Source organism: Tympanuchus pallidicinctus, unplaced genomic scaffold, assembly GCF_026119805.1.
Source record: "Tympanuchus pallidicinctus isolate F22 unplaced genomic scaffold, pur_lepc_1.0 scaffold13, whole genome shotgun sequence".
In the NCBI taxonomy this organism is placed as follows: Eukaryota; Metazoa; Chordata; class Aves; order Galliformes; family Phasianidae; genus Tympanuchus; species Tympanuchus pallidicinctus.
The window spans coordinates 8461089-8486888 of record NW_026294648.1 but is presented as its reverse complement, the minus strand read 5'-3'; the positions used below and the strand labels follow the sequence as shown (position 1 = coordinate 8486888).

General features: G+C 47.1%; 1 protein-coding gene across 8 annotated transcripts in view; it reads left to right on the top strand.

Moving 5' to 3' along the window:
* Positions 1-25800, top strand: part of GABRA3 (gamma-aminobutyric acid type A receptor subunit alpha3) — an 83372-nt gene that overhangs the window by 34824 nt on the left and 22748 nt on the right. For all 8 annotated transcript variants that reach the window (XM_052672908.1, XM_052672914.1, XM_052672907.1 and 5 more), the window contains exons 4-6: positions 14267-14334; positions 16912-17132; positions 25226-25308. In XM_052672908.1, the coding sequence (XP_052528868.1) occupies positions 14267-14334; positions 16912-17132; positions 25226-25308 (372 nt within the window). The remainder of the gene's footprint in view (positions 1-14266; positions 14335-16911; positions 17133-25225; positions 25309-25800) is intronic.

The window sequence follows — 25800 nt, the reverse complement described above, 5'->3', positions numbered from 1 at the left end:
GCAGTTTGGCACGATGTCTTCTGAGCAAGCAGAAGTCTGTATCTGTCTTTTACCACCCATGTGTCACTGACTCAAGTGCTGATGGCCAAATGTTTTGGTCTTGGGTTCAGAGTGGCTCCATCTGGGTTGACACACTCCTGTGAGCCACTCAGTGCGTTACACCCAGTGCCTCTGTCTTCTTGTCATGACCTCCTGCACGTAGCGGCTTCTCAGTTATTACATGGCCATTCAGGCAGAGGGGCTGAGATAGAATGAAAGAATTACAGAAGTGCTCCCTGCAGCTGATTCCAGGAACCAGGGGGGCTGGGCTCTGTCTGCCCTCCAGTTCCTTTTCTCTCCAAGGTGCAGTTTTTCCCCTGTGTGTCATGAAGGTACCTACGACTCATGTCATAAACATTATCTCGATCTGTTGTTTGTGCAGGAGAAGCATTAGATGACAAGCCCAGCGGTCCATTGTGTTTTGTTATGATTTCCAGGATTTCAGGGCTATGCTTAATCTGTTTCTCTGCCTCAATATTCCACCTCTTCTAACTTCTCATCTTTTCTCTCTGATCTGACTTCATGCCTTGCATTGATTACTCCAGGGAGGAATTTTCCTCTTTCTTAGAGGAAAATCCATGTCTTATCTCAGCTTTTTGTCTTTGTCTGAGATTCCTTGATGAGTTTTAATTTGAAGCTGAGACATTGCCTGAGCAGTGATTTCTTCTATTTACCTTTCTGGGCAACAGGGACCCTGCTCTGTCTTGTCAAATTTGTGAAGTTAAGATCTATGAACAAAAAAAAAAAAAGAAAAAAAAAAAGGTTGTTTTCCCCTTGAGTGCAGCTCTCTGAAGGCAGCTTTGCCATGGATTTGCACAGCCCCTGATGCTCCCCTCTCTCATGCAGAAATCCCTGGTGCTGCTGTTTAAACCCCTGGTGTAGAGGGAGAGGGAGCTCAGTGTGTAAAGGCATGTACACATCAGAAGGCGAGTGAGGAATATGGGCTTGACAGCTGTGCCTAAGGGTGAAAGTCTTCTCTTAAATAAGTTATGAATTTGCTTAGGGCAACAGGCTTGTTATCAGAGCTTCAGGGATATCACAAACACTCCGGAGGGGTCAGAAACCCGTCGTGAAAAGATTCATTGCTGCCAGTATGAAGCAGCACCTGAGCTTTAGGTGAGTGCCGTGTCCCTTGGGGGCAGGGGCAGGTGGGGCAGACACTGTGTGGATCCCTGCCAGCAGCCCTGTCCAGGCAGTAGCTGTGCAGCCGAATGATCCCCAGTGATTAAGCTGTCCTTGGTCACCTCGGTTCTTCATGGGGGAGTGACCAAGCCTTCAGATTGCAGGCAACTGGAGAGGGTAAAGGTGTTTTTCAAGCTGCTTTGGGTGCCTTTTTTAGACAGTACCTTAATTTACTGTGTTTGCAATGAGGAGTGTGTCCCAAGCCACTTACCCCACTGTGCATATATGCATGTTAGCAAGATTTTGCTAAAGGTTGAGAAATTTTTCCAGGAGAGTAAGTTTTTGGAGGACTTTTGATCCAACTCATTTATACCTCTCAAAGCTTCAGTCCTAGACTTGTCTGAAGCAGTGCTGAGATCAGGCAGCTTGTTTCTCCCCACAGGGGAAACTGGATATGAGCTAGAGATAGGATGATGCCATTTGTGTTTATGATGACTCTGGAAGGCATGAGCTGGTGTATAAGCATGCTGAACATGTGTTCGATGGTTCTAAGAACATTAGTAGATGGTGTTATAGATGGCTATAAACTGCTTACAAGGATGTCTTTATTGATCTGTTGGACCATGGCAGCTAGACATTTATTAGAGCTTCCATCCGTTCAGTTCCATGTAAGGGATTTGTAATGTGACTTTAATTCTGATTGTGAAATAAGATTTTTTCTTTTTATTAGCTTCTACTGAGTTTAAAAACAACTTTAATTGGTTAATTCTGGGAAATTGGTGTTGAAACAACTGGTCAGATATTGAGGAAAGAGCAGTTATTTTATTCATTGCACCAGAAGACAAAATGCTTGCAGCAATTCATGTATCTATACAGAGGCACCAATTGTGTCTGCTTGATGAGGAAAAGTCACTGATTGTGCTGGTGGTGGATTTCAGACCAGTTTCATCTGGAAGGAGAGTTCAAATCACATCTTCACGGCTCCTTGTGACGAGGGGACTGATGCTGCTGATTTAGACCAGTTAGCGTGTTAATGCTGTTTTGTTTGTTTAAGGGTTACTATCTGATTAAATCAAACTATTGGAGTGTTTATGGGGCTTTGGGAAGTGAACTGCTACAAGGCTGTGCGGGCTGAGCCTATGGGTTCCCTTAGCCAAGCTCTGCTGCAAGTGAAATTCTCACTTTGTTGTCAGTGAATAGCAAAACTCTCACTTAGTCTGTTGGGGCCAGGAATTTACCCTGCTGATGTATTTGTCCCTAACCTTCAAAAGTGGGACTCCGAAAGACATACAACTAATGGTTATTTTAAAAAAAGAAATGCTTCTGTGGTGTGCTGCTAATTGCAAACATGGGGCATAGCTTAGTTCTGAGTCTGCAGTTTGCTTTGTGAGAAAAGGACATCCTGTTCACTTTACTTTCTAGAGTAGCATAATTCAAACCAACAACATGGGTGTTTTTTTTTCCTCCAAGTCGACTAGAAAATCCCATTGATGACAAAGTTCAGATTGAATCAGTGGATGGGATGATTCACGGCTGGAGTGAAATAAATTGAAAATTCAGGAGGCATTATTTCAACTGCAAAAGTAATTTCAGGTGCTTCTTTTTTGAAAGGATCAGTTGCAATTCTGGTAAACTTTCTAAGGGAAGGGATGCAGTGACAATAAAGAAAAGAAAGAACCTCCACACACGGCAGTTTGCAAAGGGGGAATGTGGCAAAGGCTCCGCACTGAGGAAATGATCTGCATTCACACACACCAAGTCAGCTTTTTGCAGTCCTGAATTCATGCTTATCTGAAGACACCTCTCCTGTAGTGCTGTGAGTGCCGTGTTAGTCACTTAACAGCCACTGTTCTGCCAAAAATGAAGTGTAAACTTCTCGTTCCAGACATTTGGTTTTATATAGAGGGACTTGCACATGTGGGAATTAAATTAGAGGTGTTCCAGTTAGAGAGATCAGAGCCCTTCCCTCTGGAGAGATGTACCTGTTCTCATGCTGAGAATTTGGAAAAATCTTTTCCCAGAAAAGGATCCTGCCTGTCTGTGAGAGCCTTAAGGAACAAAAGTATGAAACCTCAGCTCTTCTTCTCCCATCGATCTCACTGTCATTACAAGAAAGCTTTTCTGATCACTTTTCTTTGTCATGTAACTCTAATGCCATTAGGTCCACTTTGGCAAGGAAAGCGACGTATAATTAATTTGCACATCAGGAGGGTAGCTATGTGATTTTTGTACAAACGAGAAGCTCCTCAGATGTGGAAGGCACTGCTTGGGCATGGCCATGGTGTAGGTGGGAACCTGCCTCTACCCAGGCAGGGATGGGACTGAAGGGAGCAGGTGAGAAGGGAGAGAAGAAGATGGGGTGAGTTAAGAGCGTGCAGTTGGTGTGAATGTGTGCTGAATGGTTGTTTGAGGCAGGTAGAAGTATTTTCAAGCCTCTGCCTCCATCCACTGTTTTGTTGGTGTTTTTTTTTTTGTTTTTTTTTGTTTTGTTTTTTAAATCCACAGCTGTATTAGAATTATTATTTTGATGCACAATGCATTAAAAAGGGGAAGAAGAAACCCCAAACCCTATCCTGACTGATTTGTTCCCAGAAAGATGTTTAATTTTGTATGTATAATTGAAAGGGGCTAAATATAGCTGTATTAATATTTATGGGCCTGCTGCTGGAGTCAATACAAGAGTTGCTGTTCAAGGCAATTAAGCTTTACCTTTTCACGTCCAAGATTTCGGTGTTTGGAGATGACATTAGCTGTGTGACCTGCATCCAAGAGAGAATAAACTAAAAGCATGCCATTATCTGTTGAATATGATACCCTGTGTTTAATGCTGTTTGCTGACAGGCATTTTGTCTCCAGCACAGGTGATCTCTTGGAAGGACACCTGCTTGAACAGGAGTGGATCAGTAGGCTCAGGGTTTTGCGGGACTGTCCCCAGATGATGTGGATAAGGAAGAATTCAGTGATTGGACACACACAGGGTTGGAAAGTGGGCACTGTTCACCTCTGGGGATGGGGAAGGAGTTAGGGTTGCAGTTTGTGGGCTGTATTCATCTCCAGCCTGGAGCTGGGGCACTGGAAACAAGGTTGTCGCTGCCTCGGGAGGGCAGGGAATGCTCTTTGCACCTTTTTCTCAGTCCTAGGCTTTCTGGGGCTAGTCACAGCCTTCATGTCACGAAAGCACAGAGAAAGCAAATCCTGTCCAGAGATCTGAGCCGCTGTAGGGAGCGTGTGCACGGGGAATTAGGTCGAGGCTGTAACGATGAAAACAAGTCAGTTTGCGTTAATAGCAGAAGCAAAATGATGATGCATTTGATTTCCAAAGAACTGCCTTTCAAGAGAAGGGTATCACTAGGATAACGTGACAGCAGTCCTGGCAGCAGCTGAATTGCCCTGCATTGCTGCTTTTTGGAAGCCGCAGCTCCTTGCAGCTCCAGTTAACAATGAAGCTGTTAGACACCATACAAGTCCCACACTGATAAGGGCTGTCTGGATCCTGCCTTTCTACTAAATTTGATCAATGTGTCAGGTTTTACTTGCTTCCATCTGGATGCTAATAGCTGCCTCTGAGGGGGAGAGCTGCAGGAAGGAGCCTTGGGCACTGTTGTCCTGCAGCAAGGGGCTGCCCCAGGGTGAGTGCTGGCTGCAAGTGCTGCAGAAGAGAGGTGGTCCCCATGGGAGTGAGCCTGGTGCTTGGCTCTGCTCCCAGCCCTTGTGCCCTGTGCATTTCGAAGCGTTGTGTGGGTGTGTTTCACTGCTGGGTTAGCTTGGTTGCTTTTCACCCCCTTCAATAAGCATCCAGGAGAAGAATTTCCCATGGCTTTCATTTGCTTTTGGAGCACAACAGTTGCTTAAACAAGGAGGGAAAAGCATAAATCAAATGGCACACCCGTGGAGGTAGAAATGGCAGCGACACTGTTAGTGGCTTAATGTGAGGTTTGCACTCCAGGTAGTTCTCCTGAATCCTGAAGCTGTGGTTCTGGGGATTTGCACCAGGTCACAGTGACCCCAGCAGACTTACCATACCAATGACAGCATCCTTGCCAAAAGGTGTCAGCCTGAAAGCAAGGCACTGCTCCTTGGTATGCCACCAAGCGCCCTGAACAAGGGCAAGCCAAGCTTTATATTAAGGAGCATGGGAATTGCACCAGTTAATTTTAAAAATCTCGTTTAGCTAAAGCAGCACAAGCCTCCATGAATATTTATCTGGTGTTACAGAAGCATGTGGACTCCCACCTACTTTATTAAATTGATTTTCCATAAAAATGCCAGTGGAAGACATTTGATTAATGGCTGGTGGGACGGCACAATTAATGTAAAGCCTGGAGTCAGCAAGAAGTGTCCCCTGGGCTGCATGTCCCTGCTGGAGGCTGGGCTAAGAAAACATGGAGCAATTTCTCTGGGGGACAGTGGTAACATTTATCTATATGGTGTCTGTGATGACATGAGCAGGAGCTTTACTGAGGGCTAGTGGGGCCTGCTCCCTATTCTCTGCCTTGTTTTGTGCTTTCTGCTCAGGCTGCATCCAAGAATGGAGCAGAGCAGTGAGCTTCAGTGGTCGTGTAGGGTCTGAGTGAGGCTCCCTGGGCGTTTTCATTTAAACGTGTGTGGGATTAGCTCTGTCAGCTGGATCCTTGCAGCTCCCAGTGATTTGCCTGCCTGGATTTGTCTCCTGGTGGCAGGCAATTTGAAGCTGCGATGTTACAGCTCTATTAGGGAGCTCTGACGTGGTTTCCTGCCAGGATGCCCTCCAAGACCAGCACTGCCTGTGTGCTGTGCACTGGTGGGAGGTGCTGGATGTGGTGCAAGCAGGGGTCACTGACTGTGATACAGGGCAGAGCATTACCACCAGTGGGGTGGTGCATCAGGGCCAAAGCAGCTGGGAGCAGAAAGGCGACTGGAGCTCCTGATGCTGCTCCACCCTCCCTTCCAAGGCTGAGGGACTGTTGCAATAGTTTCTATTTTGCAATCCTTTTTTTAATATATTTTTGCTGTTTTTTTTTTTCTTGTGTAAGTGTTCTGAGGCCTCCTGCAGTGCTATTCCTGCAGGTGAAGAGGGGATCTCTGGATATCACTTGCCATGGGAATGCAGCTTTCCTTGGAGGTTGATGCTATGACTCTGCCACTGCCCTTTGCTGCATCAGAGCCTGAGAGAGATGGGTACAGAAAACTGTGGGATGGAGCCTGGCTCAGCTCCTGTCCAGTACTGGGTTCCTACTGTGTGTTTGCAAAACTCACAGGCAACCCCTGTGTCAGCAAGGAGCTAGGTATAGGGGAGTGATGGGAACAGGGGACTGAGGGGAAAAAAGGAGACAAGACAAAGCAGGTTCTGGCTTTTATGTGGCAAGTAAAAAGAGAGAGTCTTTGCTGAAAAGAGGCAGAGAAAAGGCAGTGTGGCAGCCAACATATTCTGGAGACAGCTCTCTCCATTGTAGGCTGCAAATCGCCAAAAAACATGTCAGTAAAGAACACTGGCATACACTGCCTCTAATAAATATATATTTGAGAAAGACATTTCTTCAAAACTTCTGCGAGGAGATGTCTAATTCTGATGGGATGGGATGAGAAATGACATCTAAATGGAAGCAGGGAGTTGCTATGGGAACTGGGATGCTTTGAACGCATGTTGCTAAAACAAGAAAACATTATACCCAGCAAAGGAAATTAAAAATCACATCTAGAGGCATCTGCCCTCTGTGCTTCTCTGCTGGGAGTGTTGTTGTGTGGTGCAGCACGTCGTAATTCATGTAGTGGGCAGGACTGAGAATTCAGTATTTACTGCCCTGTGTAACTGCAGTGAGCAAAGAGCCTTCCTGCCCACGGGGCAGGCAGTGCTGTTGTCTAAAAGCTGCTGTGGAGTGGAAGATTTGGAATCGTGATGGAATCTCCTCTCACAGGATCTTCCTCACTTGGGGGTGAAACAGCAGCCGAGCTGATCAGGGCCAAGCAACCTGAATTTAAAAGTTTATTTGTACCTCATATTGGTATGGCTACCAGCTAAATGAGCAGTGGCTGTGTAGCCAAGCAACCCATGCATCGGAGGGGAGAGACAGCACCTCAAAACCTTGCCTCAGCCTTCAGAAAGGCAAAAGCAGTGCTGGGGGCTGTGCCACTACCTCGAGAGCAATGAAGGATGCTCACAGTGTCACCAGCAGCTCACTGCTGCAGGGGCTGATTGAGTTCTCCCACTGATGGACATGCGAGGCAGGAGCTCACAGGGGAAATAAGGGAGCCAGCGTGCAAATTACCGTGCTGCTCCCTGCTATGGTTTGCTTGTATCTTTCTCTCTGTACCTGGCGCTGGCCTCGGGGGACACGCTTGAGAATTAAATGGACTTTTGCTCTGAGCCATACAGCAAGCCCCAGGAGCTGCCGCCTTTTGCTTTTGCTGCTTTTTGTGCACTGCTGTCCATCACCCAACCTGGGGCAAAGTACAGCCAGGGACACGGGAAAGCACTGCTGAGGCAAAGGGACATGGGGAAACTGAGGCACAGCAGAGATGTGTGTGTCTTCCAGCGCAGGTTGGCACTGCCAGTGAGCTCAGAGCTCAGGCTCAGCCTGCAACCCACATGCTCTGGAGAGCTTGTATTGTTCTCTCTCCCTCTGCATTGACATAAAATTAATGTAATGCAGCAAGTCTCTGTATTTTTTTTTCCTGCTTGTTTCCTAGTGTTTCAGCCTTTCCACTGGTTTTCTACATCTCAATGATTCTCAGGTTAGCAATAGCAGTTCTGTATTTCACCCTTGTGTTATCTGTTTCCTGGAACTCTGATGAGTTACAGACTTCAGCAATCAGTACAAAGCTGGGGATTCCACTGGCAGTGTGCTGAGGTTTTTGCAGCTCATATCTGAGCATGTGAATGGTTTCTGGGCGCCAGAGAGATGAGTTTGTGTTAAAGAAGGGCTTCCTGGCTCTGAGCTAGGCAGAGTGTATGACAGCCCAATGGGGCTGGGGCAGAAGGGGCCAAACTGTGCCCATGCCAGGACTGCCTTCCCCAAGCACCCCTGGCTGAGCCATTGAGGGCAGATATCAGTACTGAATTTGTTGTGTTATGTATTCTAATTAACATTTACACATTTTCTCGCTGTTCTTATAATATTTAACAAACATGTTTGCATAGCATCTCTTTTCCTTTACCACAGGGTTTCAAAGAGCTGGAGCTCTAAAAGCACGCTCACACATACATATTCCTCCTCTGTCTTTACAGCATCTGAGGGTGTCCTGAGTCCTTAAAATAGAAACTACAGTAGCTTTGTTCATTCTCTTGTTTCTGTCTGTAGCAAAAATAGCTCAGCTAATTTGTAGTCACTGTTTGTAGTCTGGATGTGTGAGGATGAGAGCTGCGTGTGAAGCCTCCATGACTGCACATCCTCGCATCTTGCTTCTTCTGACTCTTCTCTGCATGGATATTTAAATTTATATTTAAAATATATATATATATATATATATATATATATATATATATATATATATATATTGCCAAAGCTTGCACCATACACTGATTCTAGCCTCTGAGCCTGAGCCTGTTTTTGATGTCACTCATTTAATGCAGTAATATGTGCATGTCTACATGGAGCAATGAGGGGAAGCTAAATTAAATTACATGAGCCGTGCGTGTGGTTCTGTGAAGCCTTTTTGGTAGTTCTTTCTGCCTGGGCTCCTGATGGGGTAAGGTTTATCGCAGCTTGCTTTCTGTCTTTTGTTTTCTGAAAGCTTCAGAGCTGATTTGCTGATCTGAACAAAGGCTGGCAGAAAAGCAGGTACCTCAAAGATGTTAAGTGCCTGCAAGACTTGTGAAATTATGCAGATGAATGGAAAAAGTAAGAGAAAGGATTGCTGGATGGGATCAGCTGATGTGAGGCACTGGAACAAAGAAGCAGGGAGGCTGCTCTGTTCCAAAGGCTGAGCTGGCCCTCCCCATGTAACCTGCAGAGCTCGTGCCCAGTAGGGGTCCTTGGGGATGAGCATCCATAGGCACGGAGGTGCTGTAAGTCCTGGATGCGCTGTGCTCAGGTGGTGACTGGCTCACCTCTTGGTCCCCTGTCCAGTTCCTGTAAAGGACACTGGATGCAGCCAGCTGAAATATCAAGGAGAGTGACCAACAGCCTTGATTCCTTTACATTTGTGAGGCCTGTTTGATTCCAAGCCTTCAGAAGTCACCAGGAGTGTAATGGAGAGGGGTTGGATCCCTTACATGGGCTAAGTTATCTCCACTTTGTGAGACTGTTTCTGAAAGCAAGCTAATGGCTGAGCAAACCACATTAGACAAATAGTTGATGACATATAGGCAGAGCTAGATACAGATCTGATCCAAACGTCTCATTGGCAATCCCCTGCAGGCTTTTACTCACCCCTGCTTTTGCTGAGATAAGACATTTATTTCAGACATTTATATTGTTTCTTTCCTCGCTCTGTGGTTTATTTTGCAGAGAGCAAGTTTTCCTGTGCACAGTCCTTGGCTGACCCCACTCTGCAGTGGGTGAGCATCCCGTTGTTTTTAACCCCACTGCCCTTTATAGGTGGGAGCATGAGGCTAATGCCAGCCTTCATCCATGAGACCCTCAAACTCCTCTCCTTCTGTGCTCATTAGAGAGAGGCAGATGCCACCAAAGGTGGCAACTCTGGGTGGCACAACTGCCTCCAGGATTGCCCTCCCTTTGGAGACAACAAGCTTCATCACATAGCTCTCTATTTTTTGTGTTTTTCACAGAGGTGGTGGCAATTTATTCCTCTGTGAAGGAGGCAGATTAGATGACTAAAGTATCTTATCTATATTCTTGTTTCGCTTGGCATACCTGTGCATGCTGCCATCCAATTTGAGGAAGGATTCAGAGGATGAATTTGTGAAACCTGGGCACGTGCATGTAGCGTGAGAGTGGCCACTGCTTCTGGACAAGTCATTTTGTATTCAAGGATGCTGAGGCACTAAAGCTGCCAAATGGCATTTGGAAATACAGACGCTGAGTTTGGTTCAATGGGACCGAGGTGCCAATGAGAGGAGGGGGCTCAGGGTGAGGTGTGGGCTGCAGTTACAGCATGCCACCTCCGAGGGCGGCACAGCCAAGGGCAGTGGCATAGGTCAGCTCTGTGTTCCTCAGAAGGCTGCACTCCTGGGGCTGCAGCACAGGATGTGGGAGGAGAGGATGTCCTATTCCTCTTTGTTCCACAGTCTGACAGTCTGGAAGGAAATTAAATCCGCACAGTAAAAAGCTGAGAAAATGAAGGCGAAGACACCCAAAAAGCAACTGCAAAAATGATCTTCTGCTGCTTATTAGTTAGCGAGGCAAGAGCTTTGGGGGAAGGCAGGAGGTGGGGCTGGCTGCACTGACTGCCCTTCTGTGTTTTTCCCTTCCTGGAGATGCTGGCTCCAACGCACCATGCCGCCCGGCACAGTCGCTCTGATGTGCTGCAGGGATGGCTGTGCCATCCCCTCTCTTTGCACGGTGACGCTGCCCTCACCACATGCATGCGGAAACTGTGTGCAGATTTTGGGCTGGTACCCTTGGGTGCTGCGACAGCACCGTCTTGCTCTCTGCTTGCTGCAGTTATCTCAGAAACCCCCGTCCTTCTCTCACCCAGCTCCTCGGCGAGCTGAGGCTGCGCAGCCTTCCCTACGTCAGCATGGAAGCCCGGAATCCCCAGCACGGAGCTGCTGCGGCTTTGCCCCCGTTTTAGCAGAACACAGCAGCGGGGAACCTCCGGTGCATCACTCTGCAGACTGACGGCACGGCTTCGGGAGCCCCGGCTGGGAAACGTGACCTTGTTTGGCACATCCAGAGCCAAAATGCAACCGGACGAGTCGGTTATAATACGGGTGAGATTCTTAAATAAGCAGCACTCGATGAGCGCATCAAGATGTTTAGTAAGAGCCTTCATAGTCGTTCCCACCCCCGCCCCTGAGCCCCCCTGCAAGCGCTCGAGGCAGCGCTGCCATCCACAGCCGGGAGGAGAGAGGCGCAGTGATTTGTATTCCGGCTCTGCCTCTGCTCCCAGAGCAGAAGCGAGTAAAAATAGCACTCAGTCATTTGGTAAATAATAACCATCTCCTCATGGGCCCGGGGAGCCGTGAGCACTTAAAGGGGGGAGTGCGGGGAGGGGGATGCCTGCCTCTGCCTGGCTGTGTGCAGAGAAACCAGGGCTGGGAGGGGATGGGCGACTGGTTGCTGTGGAATGGGAACCCCGAAGCACTGCTTTACACTGCATATGAAAGGGAGGCAGCCCACCCTGCTGGCATGGGGTGGCAGAATCCAGCCCTCCGCATAATGCTAATAGAGGGTTTGTTGCCTGCACGGGGGAAGTAGCAAATTCCTGAAGAAAGAAAGGAGCGGCTTTAAGGAGCAGGCAGGTGTAGGGAGTGCCATGGTAACGCTGTGAGAAAGGATGCTGCAGCATTTGTTTTACATTTGCATTGCAGATCTGCCCAGCAGTGGAATGTGAGCAGTAGAAGCAAAGCGTTACCCACAGGGAGGGACTTTGTGCCTGGGAGAGAAGGGGCAGTGCTGATGGGTCGACTGTTGGTCTAGATGACCTTAGTGGTCTTTTCCAACCTTATTGATTCTATGGTTCTAAATGGCTCAGGAGCAGGATATGCCACTTGGCTGACTTAACTCTGCCCGTGTTCAACAATGCTGAGCCCAAAAATCTCTTACTCTTCTAGTCCCATTGCTGTTTCTAGGTGCTGTCTTCTATTCCCAGTCCTCAGGTGGCAGCAGATGGGAACACAATGCTCCTACATGTTCTGCAACAGGTCTGGGGATAATGCCTAACTCTCTGCTTAGTTATCATATCTGTTGGCAAGGCAGCTGGCTGCAGGCTGGGAAGGAATTGGTGTGTCCCTGCTGTACCTCTGAAACCAGGGCAGGCAGTTCTGCTGTAATGCTGCCTGGGTGTGTACAGATCCTTCTTGCTGGGGATGCAGGAGCAAGGAGGTATCACTGTCATACAGCTGTGAGCTGTGCAGGCACCCTCAGATTTCAGCCTCATACAGGTAGCAAATCTCAGGGGCTCAAACTGCTCTGCTGGTGTTTTCATCATCGCAGGATTCTCCTGCTCTGCTAAAATCCCTGCTTGCTCAGGAATGGTTCAATTTTAGAAATCCCTTTGGATCCTGGCCAGTTCCTGCCCTGCCTTGATGCACTTATTAATGGAAAGGTTCAGTCTGGTTTTTGCCACGAGGGGTGCAGGGTGCCCAATTTCCTCAATTTTCTGGGGCAGATCAATAACCCAGTGTCTGAGCCCAGAACCCCAGCATGTGCCAATGATGGAGCTGCCCTGCAATATGCAGAGCTCCCACCAGGCTCACCTGGCTGCTGCATTGCATGGCCAGCCGTGGAGCTACTCTGAGATGTACAGCTGCAAATTATTTATGGTGAGCAAGCTAAACACCAGGAAAAGAGGAGGGGAGGGAGAAATACTGTGTTTTCTCTCAAGTATAATGAGTTTTCTCTCACAGCATACGTTGAAAAGCCTCGCTTCACTGGAGGTTTCTTCTCTGCTACGTGTCTCATTTGGGGACTAGCTTGGAGGAAGGTGGAGAGAATTTCCCGAGTATTTAAGTCTTACAGAGCTCACTTTGCTCAGGATGCTGTCTCATTTGCTTCTGGGTGTTTCAGAAAGATATGTATTGCATACATATTTCTCTTTAACCTTCTTTTCATCACATCCAGACAAGATCAAGGGTTACTTATATAGCACAATAATACCAGCCACAGGCTGTGTCAGATGCTCGCCAGCCATAATAACTAAAGACATGTATATGTATAGTTGAGCCATTAAGGAGAAAACCCTGACAGAATGCATTATCTTATTTTTGGATACGAAACTTTGAAGCACAAAGCTAAGCTTCATAATACAGCAAAATAACTGTCAGAGGATGGAAGGATTTCCATAGCTGAGCTGAGCAATGGGCCATCCAGGCTACCTTCAAAGCTGTTGCAGTAGCCACAATGGGACACTACAGATAAATATATATAATAAAGCTCTTACTTGTGGTTCTAAATTGATTCTTCCATTGGGAAAGTAGCTCCCAGCCAGCACTGTACAAAAGGAGCACAACTGCATGATCTATCCATAAAGCAGAAAGGATTTATGTTAGCATAGTGCTGAACTCATCTCATTCATCATTTTCCAGTATAACCCAGTGGGCAGAGAGCATAGCGATGTGAATCTAGAATGTCACCCACTTGCTGTGCCTTGTTTTCCCTGCAAAATGGGACAGCAGCAGAGATTTGATTTAGCAAACAAGCCAAGATTGCAATGAAGGCAGTCAAAATGAGAGCAATGTGTGTGCTGCTTGGAGTGAACGATGCCTGCTGTTGGCCCTGTTCTGGGCAGCACTTCAGTTCTTCTTGACCTGAAGGCACATGAGTAACGCTGCCCCAAGTCTTGCTGCTCCAAGAATGAACTGAGGCAATGGGCAGTGTCTGGAGCTCAGCATCCACGAGGGCAGCACACTGGGGTGCAGCTGTTTGTGTGATGCATGGGGACAGCAGCTTTGCAGGAGCAGTTGCTCATCAGGAGAACAGCAAGCATGGTGTGAGAAAAAAGGCAATCCGAATATTGATTCTTTTTATATACAGACAAGCCTGAAGCTGTAACAAAACCCAGGTTTCCTAAAACTGGTAGAACATTCCTCGGCTGTTTATCAGGCTGGGAGGCACAAAGGCATTGCAGATTAAAAGGCATTTCAGCACATACCTCTATATTGAAAATGGATCTGTACTGTGTTGTGTATTGAGTAGCTGCCTGCATTTCGTAAACACACAGCATCAGGCTGTGTGGGACAAACTCATCTTGGTGTAACTGGAGAGCAGCGGAGCTGCTTAGAGATGGTTTTGCTCAATTGCAACTAATAAAGGCAGCAATTGTGCTGGATGCAGTAGGGACTGTGGTGCCAGTTCACCAAGGGCTTTGCCAGGGTGGCATCTGCCATGAAAACACACCACACCAAAACCCAATCTCCTTCTTGGACAATGAACTCTATAATATAATTGCTTTTTCCTCTTTCTTTCTTTGTGTTTTTTGTTTTTTTTTGGTTTGTTTTTTTTTTTTGTTGTTGTTTGTTTGTTTGTTTTTTTTTGTTTTATTTTTTTTGTTTGTTTTTTTCCAGACAGTGTAACTGAAGTCAAGACAGATATTTATGTGACAAGTTTTGGCCCCGTCTCAGACACAGACATGGTAAGTGCCACTGGGAAGCTGCCTGACAGGGGAGGGTTGCTTGGTCCTGGGAGAAGGGAGGACACTCAGACCTGGCCTTTGTGGATGACAGTGCCAGGGGAGGATGGATTCCTCCAACAAACAGTCCCCAGTGCTTGAACCAGAAAGGAGGCAAAGCAGAAAAAAGAAAAAGAGTGAACTGACTGCAGTATTTTGACATGTTCAGGGAAAATTATTAATGAAAAGGCCTGAGGTCTGAATCTAGGCTTGTATTCCCACATCAGTTTGTCTTCTAATTAAAGCAGGACGGTGGAGCATAATTAATAGTGAGCTTTCTCAACAGCGCTTCTTGCAGCCTGGGCTCCATGTGCGCCCCGCTGCACAGGAGCTGCCTGGCCATGGCTGCTCAGCATTTCAGGCTGCCACGTGAGGGCATCCCATAAGGCTGGGACCCTTCTGCAGATGGGATCTGACTACTGGGTCCAGATGATGGGAAGTGCTGGGCTTGGAGAGAGTCGTTGCCTTCTCCAGTTGGGCCAAGCAATGTCCTCCAGCCTCTTGTAGCCCCTCCAAAGAGGGGAAAGTTTAATTTTCTGTGCTCACATGGTTGTGAGCATTTCTTTGGTTGCCTCACCAACAGTCTGGTGGAGAACTAAGTCTCTCTGCAGTGCTAGCTCCACCACACAGCCCCATGTGGCTTTGAAAAGATCAATTCTTCTGGGGTGAAAAGTTAACTTAATGTTGAGTATGAATCTCATCTGAGTTCTCTCCATTTCTCTCACTATCCTGCTGCAGCAGACCCATAATACATTCAGCAATCTTAGCCTGTGGGGAGTATCTGATAATTACTTCCAAGGTGGAGCATATTTGATTAAGGGAGCGTGTATAATGAACTGTGAAGAAGAAATCTGAGGTATTGAAAAGAGGAAGGTATTCTCCGTGATGCGATTCGACAAAATGAATTTAAAATTAGAGAGACAGTTAAAGAATAATAAATTATTTCCCCTGCGCATGCTTTGGTTCCGTGTATTTTACAAACGCGTGGCGAATGTGTTTGAGCGTGCCGTTCTGGTGTTAAATGCTCTCAGGGATGTGTGAGAAAAACCCCATCTCCCCTGGAAGCGTGGGGAGAGCCCCTTCCTCCGCAGGGGTTCCTTTCATCTCAGGAGCAGGGAAGTCCCTCCCTCCCAGCTCACTCTGCCCGATGAGCTGGCTCCGTCCCTCCCACAGCCATTACTCACCGCGATGGAAAGCTGCTCTTGTGCATCGTGATGCAGACACAGACTGTAATTATGATGATGGAGGAGAGGCAGGTAGAGCTGCTGTGCAGCGCGGAGGACAGCAGCTGGTAACGAAAAGCGGAGGAGGACGTGTGTGCCTTCTCCAGGAGATGCTCTGAGGGACTTCTTGTCTCATTTTCAATTTGGTTGGGAAAGAAGAGGCTGATGGGACCTGACATACACCCAAATCTTCAGTTGTGGCCTCCTGCAGCTTGGCCTTAGTCCCTGGGAAATTTGGGAAAAAGAAAAGTAATTTCATGCTTTGGATGGAATCAGGAGAAGGACTCAGTCGTCATGTGCTCAGTTACTTCTATAAGGCAGAGAAGAACATACTGTAGAAGCTAGTGTGTTCCTTGGAAGAAATGACCTGGAAATGATGCTCTTGTGGAAAGAAGGGAAAGAATATCTACATGGTATCTCTTTTCTTTGGGAGTGTTTCCTTAGCTTTAATAGGGATGAAGGTTTCTAAATAAGATAGGTTTTATCCCAATAAGTACTTTACCAGACCTACCTCCTATGTCTGGATACAGACTCATTCATTTGGACTAATGACTTTACTGAACTTAGGACCACTAAGAGCGGGTCATCGTCTGTGGAGGGGCAAAATATCCCCTATGAGTAAGAGCCATGGGACCAAAGGGTTCACTCTTTCTCTCTTCATATTTGAACAGAACAGCTCTGTAGCCAAGGAGCGAGGCTGAATTTCTTTACTGAGATGCTTTTGCTTAGCTTCCATCTGCTGCAAAACCTGTAGGTATTTCTGTGACCTATAAGAAAGTGACGTGCAGCAGCTTTTAAATGCTGCTGAGAAGAGCTGCAGGAAAGAAATCACTCACAATGATAAGTTTAGTTGGTTTTGCAGCCTCCAGGAGCCCATAAATAAAGTCTATAAAACTGCAGTGGCAGGGGAAGAACAGCTGGGACAGATTTTCCAAAGGCCCCTTCTCTCTCTGAAAACCTTGGGAACTAATGGGATCCTTTGTTAGCAGGACGAGGCGGGTGTCACAGAGGTGAGCGGTGCAGCAGCTCATGCTGATAGAATCAGGCAGTTCCCTTGAGTGATACAAGCCCAGAAAGGGCACGACTCAGGGCGTGGCTCAGAGGAATGGCAGCCCATGTGCAAGTGCCACATACTACAGTCATTTTGCCTTGGGGTCACCACGGAGCTGTAGGGTTTCTGATGCTCTGGTCTGACTTGTGGCTGTCTGACAGGCTTGTAGATGACCAACGGTCCCCCAGCTTGTATCACTGACTGTGAAGTATTAGAAGTGTTGACAGAAAAGGGTAAGACTCACTTTTCTATCCTTTCTCCACAAAGGAATACACCATTGATGTCTTTTTCCGGCAATCCTGGAGAGACGAGAGGCTGAAGTTCGATGGTCCCATGAAGATCCTTCCTCTGAACAACCTGCTGGCAAGCAAGATCTGGACTCCTGATACCTTCTTCCACAATGGGAAGAAATCTGTTGCCCACAACATGACAACACCCAACAAGCTGCTGCGCCTGGTGGATAACGGCACGCTCCTGTACACGATGAGGTGAGTTCATGGCTCTGGGCCAGGGTATTTCAGGTACGTATTTCAGGTACACATGCAAGCTATTACGGGACCAAAGGGTATGTAACAACTGTGTGGACTCCTACTGGCTGTTAGCATAGCAAAGCTGCTATCCCTTCTATCCTTATTTCTTAGCTTTGTAGCGCCACTGGTCCTCCAGCACATTTGTGCAAGTAGCTTTTTTCTCATCATTCAAGTAGACTTTTTTCTTTTCTGTGATGAGGTGAAAGTATTTAATTCTATAGCTTGAGGAATTTCTTTGCCGCTGTGGTTATTTTTGTTCCTGATCTCTGATGGGATATGAAGTCAGGATTTTGGTAATGGTAGGAAACATTAGGAGGAGAGAATTAGATATTCTCCAGCAGCTTGAGAACAGATTTGAATTTGTTCAGCATATTACCCCAGAGCCCTGTGGGGTTTGCTTGTGAGAACAGGGGTTTTCTTCCTACTTCGCAGAATCCAAAATCCCAACCTGTCTAGTCAGTGATCATCTCTAGGAAAAAATCACCAGCTTTTAAAAAATGGTCTCCTGCAGAAGTCGCAGTCACAGGGCAGCCAAGTGCAGCATGAGTCCACAGACTGCCTCATTCTGCTGTGAGCTCCAGCAGTGGGGCCTTCCTTCCGCAAATGGGGGGTTGCTGGGAACCATGCTCGGCATCCCTCAAGAACAGGTCTGGTACGTACACTTATCACAGACTGCGACAGGAGGTTGGGTTAAGTATGTGTTCATTCTTGTTGAGAGGTTCCTGTATGCTTGATAGCTATTCACCCATGTAAGTAATGTTTGCCACCTTGGAATGATGTGCTAATCCACTTTCCAAGGTAAATAGATCTGTAAGTGAAGCAGCAAGCTACTCATAGTTGCACAAAAATGGTACTGAGGCATTTACAGAAAGGTGTACATTTTTGTCTTAAAAAATTATTTTCTCTGCCTCCACCTTCAAGCCAATCCAGTCTAGTAACATGCTTATCTGTGGGTTTGGTTGGCTGAGATGCTGTACTTTGACCTCTGCTTTTAAGAACCAGATAGGATTTCATCTCTTCATAGCTGCACTGGCTGCTGATCTACAATGTCAGCAAGTTTTACAGCCTACATTGATAAACAATGCTCTGCTTTTGTGCAGCAGCTCTCAGATATGAGCTAATCCCACCAGTGCCCTGGGGGTTTGGGTCTCTGAACATCAGGGATCTCATGTTACCGAGGCAGATGGGGTAAATGAAGAGAGAAGCCCAATTTGACTTGAGGGCTCAGTTCTGTTCTTGGCTGTCTGACCTGCATGTGGATGACTAACACTCCCCCAGTTTGTATCACTGTCTGACTGTACAGTATTAGAGGAGCTACTGGCATAAGGCAGAAAAAAGACCCAATTTCAGGGTTTTTATATCACTTCACTTGTTCTTTATTCAGCAAACAACCATTACCTTCAGTAAGTTTTGTGTGACAGAGAAAGTATTGAATTTGCTCTTCCGTTTGCGGCTGGGCAGATGCCAGCATCACGAGGCTTTTGGGAATGAGCTTCTTGAAGGAAGCGGAGTCACAGGGGCTTTTAAGTAAATTCAGCACATTCTTCAGCTTAGTCCATTCTCATGGAAGGAGGGATGATGAAGGAAGTGTCACCTCTGTGTCTGCTCTTGTCCATCTTAAGTATACATCTGTGCAAGGTGAAGACCCCACTCAGGTGAGGACCAGATATCTTATCACACACTGTATTGCCCATCACTGAGAACCATAGTGCATGTGGACCTCCTGCTGTCAGGATAGACAAGCTGGGCTGTCAGGGCTGCGTGCTGCCTCTGGCCCAGGCAGCCCCTTCCAGGTTCTGTCAAGACTGGAACTTTGCCATGCAGTTTGACTCCTGAGACATATCCTTTACCTTGTACCAGGCAATATCCTTGAGGGATCAGCTCTGCTGATGTGCAATTAGAGATGTGTCTCTTGCTATTTATCCTGCTGTGAAAGCCAACTTCTCTTAGTCAAGGCTTACATTTATGGATGAAGTTGCTCTGGTGGAAGAGAACATCTGACACATGCATCCAGCAAAATTACACCTGAGTGACAATATTTATAACTCCCAGAGAGAGCCTCTTTGTCACTGATCTGAGCTTTGAGGAGTCACACACCCACTGTAGCCGGGCATCCAGAAACTGCCCTTAGTTCCACAATGGGAACACAGCCCACAGCACAGCTTCCTCACAGATCAGTGCAGTGCTACAGTGCAGACATCTGATCCCTGGCTCAGGCTTGGCACCAGGGTGATGAGATGACCTTTGTGATCACAGCACAAAATTGTGTTTCTCTATTCCCTTCCTTCTGGCTGCTGAGCCATGGACAGGGTTACTGATTCCTCAGCCTCTTCCCCGTTGCTCCGGCTGCCTTCGAGGGTGTAGGAAACACAGCCTTACCATGTAGCCCTGCCTCTGCTGTCTTGTTTCTGGAGCTCCTACACGATCTGAGTAGCTCACAAAGCCCAGCTAGGGCCTCAAAGCACTGGTGTCAGAGCTGAGTGCAGCAAACCAGGGATTGTGCATGGATTTACATAAGGCACGGACAAAAACTCAGCTGCTGCAGCAATCTCTGGATGTAATCTCTGCCTCAAATTGTGTGGGGCACATTGATAATGTTCTGGTTCTTCCTGGCCTTGAAACATGAAAACGGAGAAAGCTTGATGCTGTGCCGAAGGGATTCAACTGTGTGAATCCAGGCTTTAAAGAGCTCTTCTGCTCTTCAGAGGGGCTGTCACAGTGGCATGTGGAGGCTTTGTGCTTATTGTCAGAGTGTTTCCCAGACAATATGTGCTCAAGTTATGCACTCAGAGGATGTTTTCTTTAACTGTCGGGCTGACGCATTCAGCTGTGTGCCTCAGGAACCTGTATTGCTAAAGGCAACGTGCACCTGGAAAGGAGAAGTGAAACCTTGGGTGAATTAGGGGCAGAGCAGGAGGGAAAGCAAGGCACAAAGGTGTGCAGGGCACATGCAGTCCTGCTGAGCCATGGCCCTGGATAACAAGCCCCATACCTCACTGCAACATGCTTAGGACTGGTGACACCCAGTCTGCTGTTTGAAGTCACAGGGTCTTGCAGGGTCACTCCCAGCCAAGCCTTTGTGTTGTCTTTACTGTCTTTACTCTACATGATGGAAGTGCAACCATAATTCTTTGCCAGAGAAGCAGCTCAGACACTACAGAACCAGCTCCTGTGGGCATTTTGGACTATTTGACAGTTCTCTGGCTTCATCCCTCCTTGGCCTTAGTTGTAGACAACAGCACAAACAGACACAAGCAGACCAATGCACACAACTGATTAGATGGGCTGAGGTTTGCAGAGCCAGTTTGAAGCTTTTCCCTTCCAGACTGTTTCCAGAGTGGATCCAAAATAAAAAAAACGACCTATTTTTCAGGCTTGGTTTTCTGCAGGCTGTCCCAAGAGGGAGAGATCTTCAGAGATCACCTCATCTCCCTGCATTCCTGCCATCACAGGCTGAAATCTCTGGGGGCTGCAGAGTGAATTTGGTGTTTTTCTATCTAGCACAAGGATTCCAGTAGCAACATGGCTTTCAAACTCAAACCCCAGCAATTAAACCTAACCTAGATTTGAGCACAGCCCAAGCCATGAACCACCTATCTGTCCTGACTGTGGTTATTAATGACTCTCCTGGAGGAGAAATCAGGACAAAACTCAAGCAATATCCTCAGCATAAACAAAGTTGGCTTTGCTGTGCAGGGTGCCGTCATGTTTTTGTGCCACGCGTACACCGAAGGATTATTACATTTTGCGTCCCAGAAATTGGACCACGGCTCTCGCTCATCCTGCAGCACGAGGCAGGTAACGACAGGGGCTCTAATGACACATCAAAGGCTTTGCTAAGCTGCCGGTAACCATGAGAACACAGCTGAAGAGGTTTGTTGTACTGCCAGCCCTGGGAGAGGTATGTTTAGCTTGACTCACGCTTCTTGCCATTGTGTTGAGCAGTTCAAAGGGCTTCCCGTGACTTTAAAGAGGAAAACATGGCTTCTCACTGGGTGTTCCATTTTTGGTGCTGCTGTGGCAACAAAGCAGAGGCAAAACAGGAGGGGTCTGCAATTCTATTTCCAGAAGGTTCTGAACAAGTTATTGCTTGTGGCTGGGACAGAAGAGCCAAAGGATACACCAGCTGGAGGATGTGGTTGCTGGCAGTCTGGCTATTTTTCACTTTCTGGTTAGGCTTTGTGAGGGCATTTCTAGGCTCAGATGTCCAGACCTGAACCTGAGTGATGAAGCAAACCTCTGTGGCAAGCTGGTACAGGGTCAGGTGCAAAGATGAGGCTTTCTGCAAAAAACTGTTCTACCCAAATACTGCAGATGCAGTGGTAATTGTCTGGGAAGTGAGATACATTCCTCTTAGTCTGACATTTTGACGTTTCATTAGGCAGAGCATATGGTGCTGAGGAGTCTTCTTCCAGTAACAAGAGGTGGCAGGAAAGGCTGGGGGGGAGGGGGCGGGATGTGGGCACTCTGCTAAGCAGTGATTGATGCCTCAGCTCACCTAAATACTGCTGCTAATTAGTGCTGTGAAAGATGAGCGTGTGCTGGAGAGGGCATGGTGAAGAAGGGTGAAGGATAGCCAAGGGGTGCAGAGGGGTGGGAAGGAGTGAGCAGTGCCCATGGGGTGGTGGAACAGAGCTTCTCAGGGAGCTGGTGCACATGGGGCAAAGGCAGAGGCTTCAGGCCAAGGAGATTATCTGAGAACAGGAATGATGCACTCCTTTTCCCTTCAGCAAGCATTGTCTGTGAACGTGCTGACTTCAGGCTAGCTGAAATTGCTGAACCAGACTCATCTCACTGGGATGATACGGTGTTTTCCTTTTTATTTAATTTCAGGAGACTTAAAAACCCTCCTCCAATTGTGGGCAGTGGAGGTGGAAGATTAGGTTGCTTTTTCAGTAGTTTGTTGATGGATCTATTGTATTTTGTTTTTTCTTACTGACTCAGCTATTAAAACACACTTCAGATGTAAAATGTGATCGCTGTTTTCCCACACAACTAAAGTCATCTAGCAGTGTCATAAAGTTTCTCCTTCCCTTGACAACAGTTGCTTATGTTGGCTGTGGTCTGGATTGGGCAGCAGGGTATGGCCAAGGCCAATTTGTGCCCAGATCTACTGCTTCCTGGCCCCCTCTGAGACTCTTTCTGGCTGTTCTGAATGGCACTCAGCCACTGGACTCATAATCTGTGGTCCCTTGAGTTAGTGTTCAGCCTTATCCATAGCCATGGATCACAGCCAAATTCTCATCCAGTACAGTGGATGAAAAAGGCCATTCTGCTTTTGGGGGATTCAGGACACATCAGAAGTAAAGTGCTGAGCAGGAAGAAAAGTCCTTTGGAAAAGCTGGCTTTGAGAACACCCAGTTAAGAGCCTTTTGAAATAATAAAGCAATTGGTGAAGCCAAAGAAGTATCAGGAGGGTTAAAAGGAAAAGTCTTGTGTGGCCTCCTGAGGGAGACAGGTGGAATGCTAAATTTTGTGCATCAGCATTTCCTTTATGCAAGTGACAATGACAAATAGTAGAAGCAAAAAGTCCTGTGCAGTTGGAAAGGAAACAGAAAGAATGGAGTGATAAAGCTAGTGAGGACATGCTTGCAAGCAATGAAGCTCTCCATCTTCAAGCTGGCACATTTCACGAGAAACAGAATGAGAGGAGCAGAATGACACAAGCAATGTGTGTCTAACCCACACCTTGCTACCAGGTTTTTATACCTGCTTCATGAAGTCTTAATTTTCATCCAGATTGCAAAAGAAGAGACATTAAAGTGAAGGAGCAGTTTGTTGGTAGCATTATTTGGGTCCTCAGAAGGAAATCATTGCACCACTGTGCTCATACGCTTGTCAAGAGCTCTGAATTTGCCTGGGTTTTGTACTTCACCATAAACATCCACTTGTCTCCTCTATTGGTCATGGAGTCTACCTGCACAGCTACACTAAACCTATGACTACTTGGCCAGAGTATGCAGCCTTGCATCAACCATAGTTGGGCTGAGAGCCCAACATCTCTGTAAGGGTGTATGGGGCCATGTCCCGCTGATGCTGAGTTAGCTGAGCCTGCCCTGACTGTGGGAGATGCTGTTTGTATGGTTAATTCTGGGGTGGATGTGCCCGTTGGAGACAGGACAGTAGTACCTGGCACTGAAAAACAGCAGAAATGAGCGTTTACTTTTGTTGAATTACAGAACAGAGAGGTACCATTGACCTACCCTGGGGAGAGATGCAGAAGGTCACAGGAAACCACCTTCCTCACCTGTTTCCATTGCCATGTCATACAAGACTAAGACGTAGACTGCAATGGGGCCATGTGCTTGTCCTTGCAGAGCTCTCCTAAGGATGGATTTACTGGATTTTATAGCCATTGTGAGTGCTTCTGGGGCTCCTGTTCATGCACTTTGGCCACCCTACTCCAGCGAAATTGTGGCAGCTTCCAGCTCTGCTCCTCCACCTCTTTAGTGCCTCTGCTGGGGATGCCAGCTTCTGCACATCCTCTAAAAGCAGCAAGTGAGACTGTAAATGGGTCCAAAATCAGGTTCCTTCCTTCACCCAGCAGAGCAAACTTCATAGCTGTCAGGGTGTTTCCATGGTACAACAGCCAAAGTGAAGCACACAGAAGTGGCACAGAGCTCACTCCTGCCTGTCATCTGCCACGTGCAGTCATCATCACCACAGCCTCTGTCCTCACTGAGTAGTCCTGGAGCCCCACCGGCCCCAGACCACTTTCCCTCTGCTTGGTTTCCCCACAAAGGTGCCCAGAGTTCTGGGAAGTGTTTGCTTCTGTCCAACAAAATACTTCAATGCCAACTTTAGAAAATAATCCTAATTTTTTTTTTTTCTAGAATCATCGATGAAAACAACTGCTCTTTACTTTCCCTTTCTTTTTCTGTCTTTTAAAAAAAGTTTTTTTTTCTTCTTTCTTTGTCTTTATTTCTTGCAGGCAAAATCTGCACCCCTTATTTTTTCTAGGGTTCTAGCCTCAACATTTTGTGTGGAAGGTAACCCCAGCATTTTCTTTTTCTTAGAAGACCATTTTGCAGCTAAAGGAATATGTCTTGCTGGAATATTTCCATTGTGCCTCTTGACCTGAGTTTTCCACAGGCAACCTTTACCCTTCAGGCTGTGCATTTGTCCTTTGAATTCTTCTCTTGCTTCTGTAAGAGGCTGCTTTTTCTGAGCCATCAGAAGTGGGTCTTTTTTAGACCAAAATGTACCACCAAAGAAGATGGTATTAGAAGTCTCCTGGGAAATCATCTGTTCTGGCTCTCCCTCCTAGTCTGCAGGCTTTTTAATACTTCAAGAAGGAAGAGTTTGGAGCTTCCTTTTTTAGAGCCCTTTATAATGGATCCTTTCATGCCTGGCCCCGTGTTCTGCAGCGTGCTGTGATGATGGCGGCACCACGCTTGTGAGGCTGTTTCCTGACAGGGCATCCTGCTGGGATAAGATGGATGCCTAAAGAGCACAAGTTGTCCTGCAGTCTCACAACAGCCCCAGGATGCATGATTCTGCATCTGCTGTGTGCATCTTCTGCAGTGCCACCACCACTGTCTGGGGACATGAGCTCTGGTGCCCCAAGTGCATGTGGCTTTGATTTTGTTCGGTGTACCTGAAGCACACTGTGGCTTCACTGAATAATCTGAGCTCTCAGCTTCTTCCAGGCCACTGGGAAGAAAAAGCCATGTTAGTTGTCCCTGGGAAGCACTTTCCCTCTGTTTCCCAGCATGGTCCATAAGATATCCCCTGGCACCAGACATTAATGAGCTCCTTGTGCACAGTTCATAAGCAAACAAAAGTCCTGGGCTTTGGCAGATTTTCTGATTGCACTGAGTAGATAAACTCAGTCAGTAGGGCTGAGTTCAAAATGTGAAATGTGGCCAGCTTGGTGTGCCTGCTGCTCTCAGCAGCTGATGGCCTTCTGCCCAGAGACCCTTAGGTTAGTGACCACATCGAGGCCTTTGTTGCCTTTGATGGATGCAGCGTAAAGATGTCATGGCAGAAGGGCCAGGTGGGATCTACTGCAGCCTGGTATTTCTGATCATGCCTTGTGTTCTGTCTTGTAGGCTAACCATTCATGCAGAGTGCCCCATGCACCTGGAGGACTTCCCAATGGATGTGCACGCTTGCCCACTGAAATTTGGGAGCTGTAAGTACCTTGATCAGTCTTTATAAGAAGGTGGCTTCAGAAGAAGAACTATCCATCACCTGGCCAGTGTCTTCCAGTGTTTTAGAAATGGTGTTATTAGTTACAGAATAGTTGATGATGGGAACACAACCAAAAATTTGTTTCTGGTATATTGCACAAAATTCCTGTTGTCATCAGAAATGAGCAAGGAACATCGTCAGGCAGCCTGCTCTCAACTGAAGAGCAGGCAGACTAGGAGTCTGAGTCCCAAAACCAACCAAGTCTTGATTTATGGAAGATTTGCAGTCTGTTGATCACATAGAGGTTGCTCCGAGGCTTAGGACTAGCAACTGCTCATCTGCTTGACAAATTATTATCTCCGTGGCTCCTCTGGGTATTTTTGACTGATTTCTCCTCTGAACGTTTGGAGGTCTGACACAAGCAGCTCAGAGAGCTGTCCCTGATTACTGCCAGTATGAATATTTCTGAAGCACCCACCTGCGTGGCATCTGA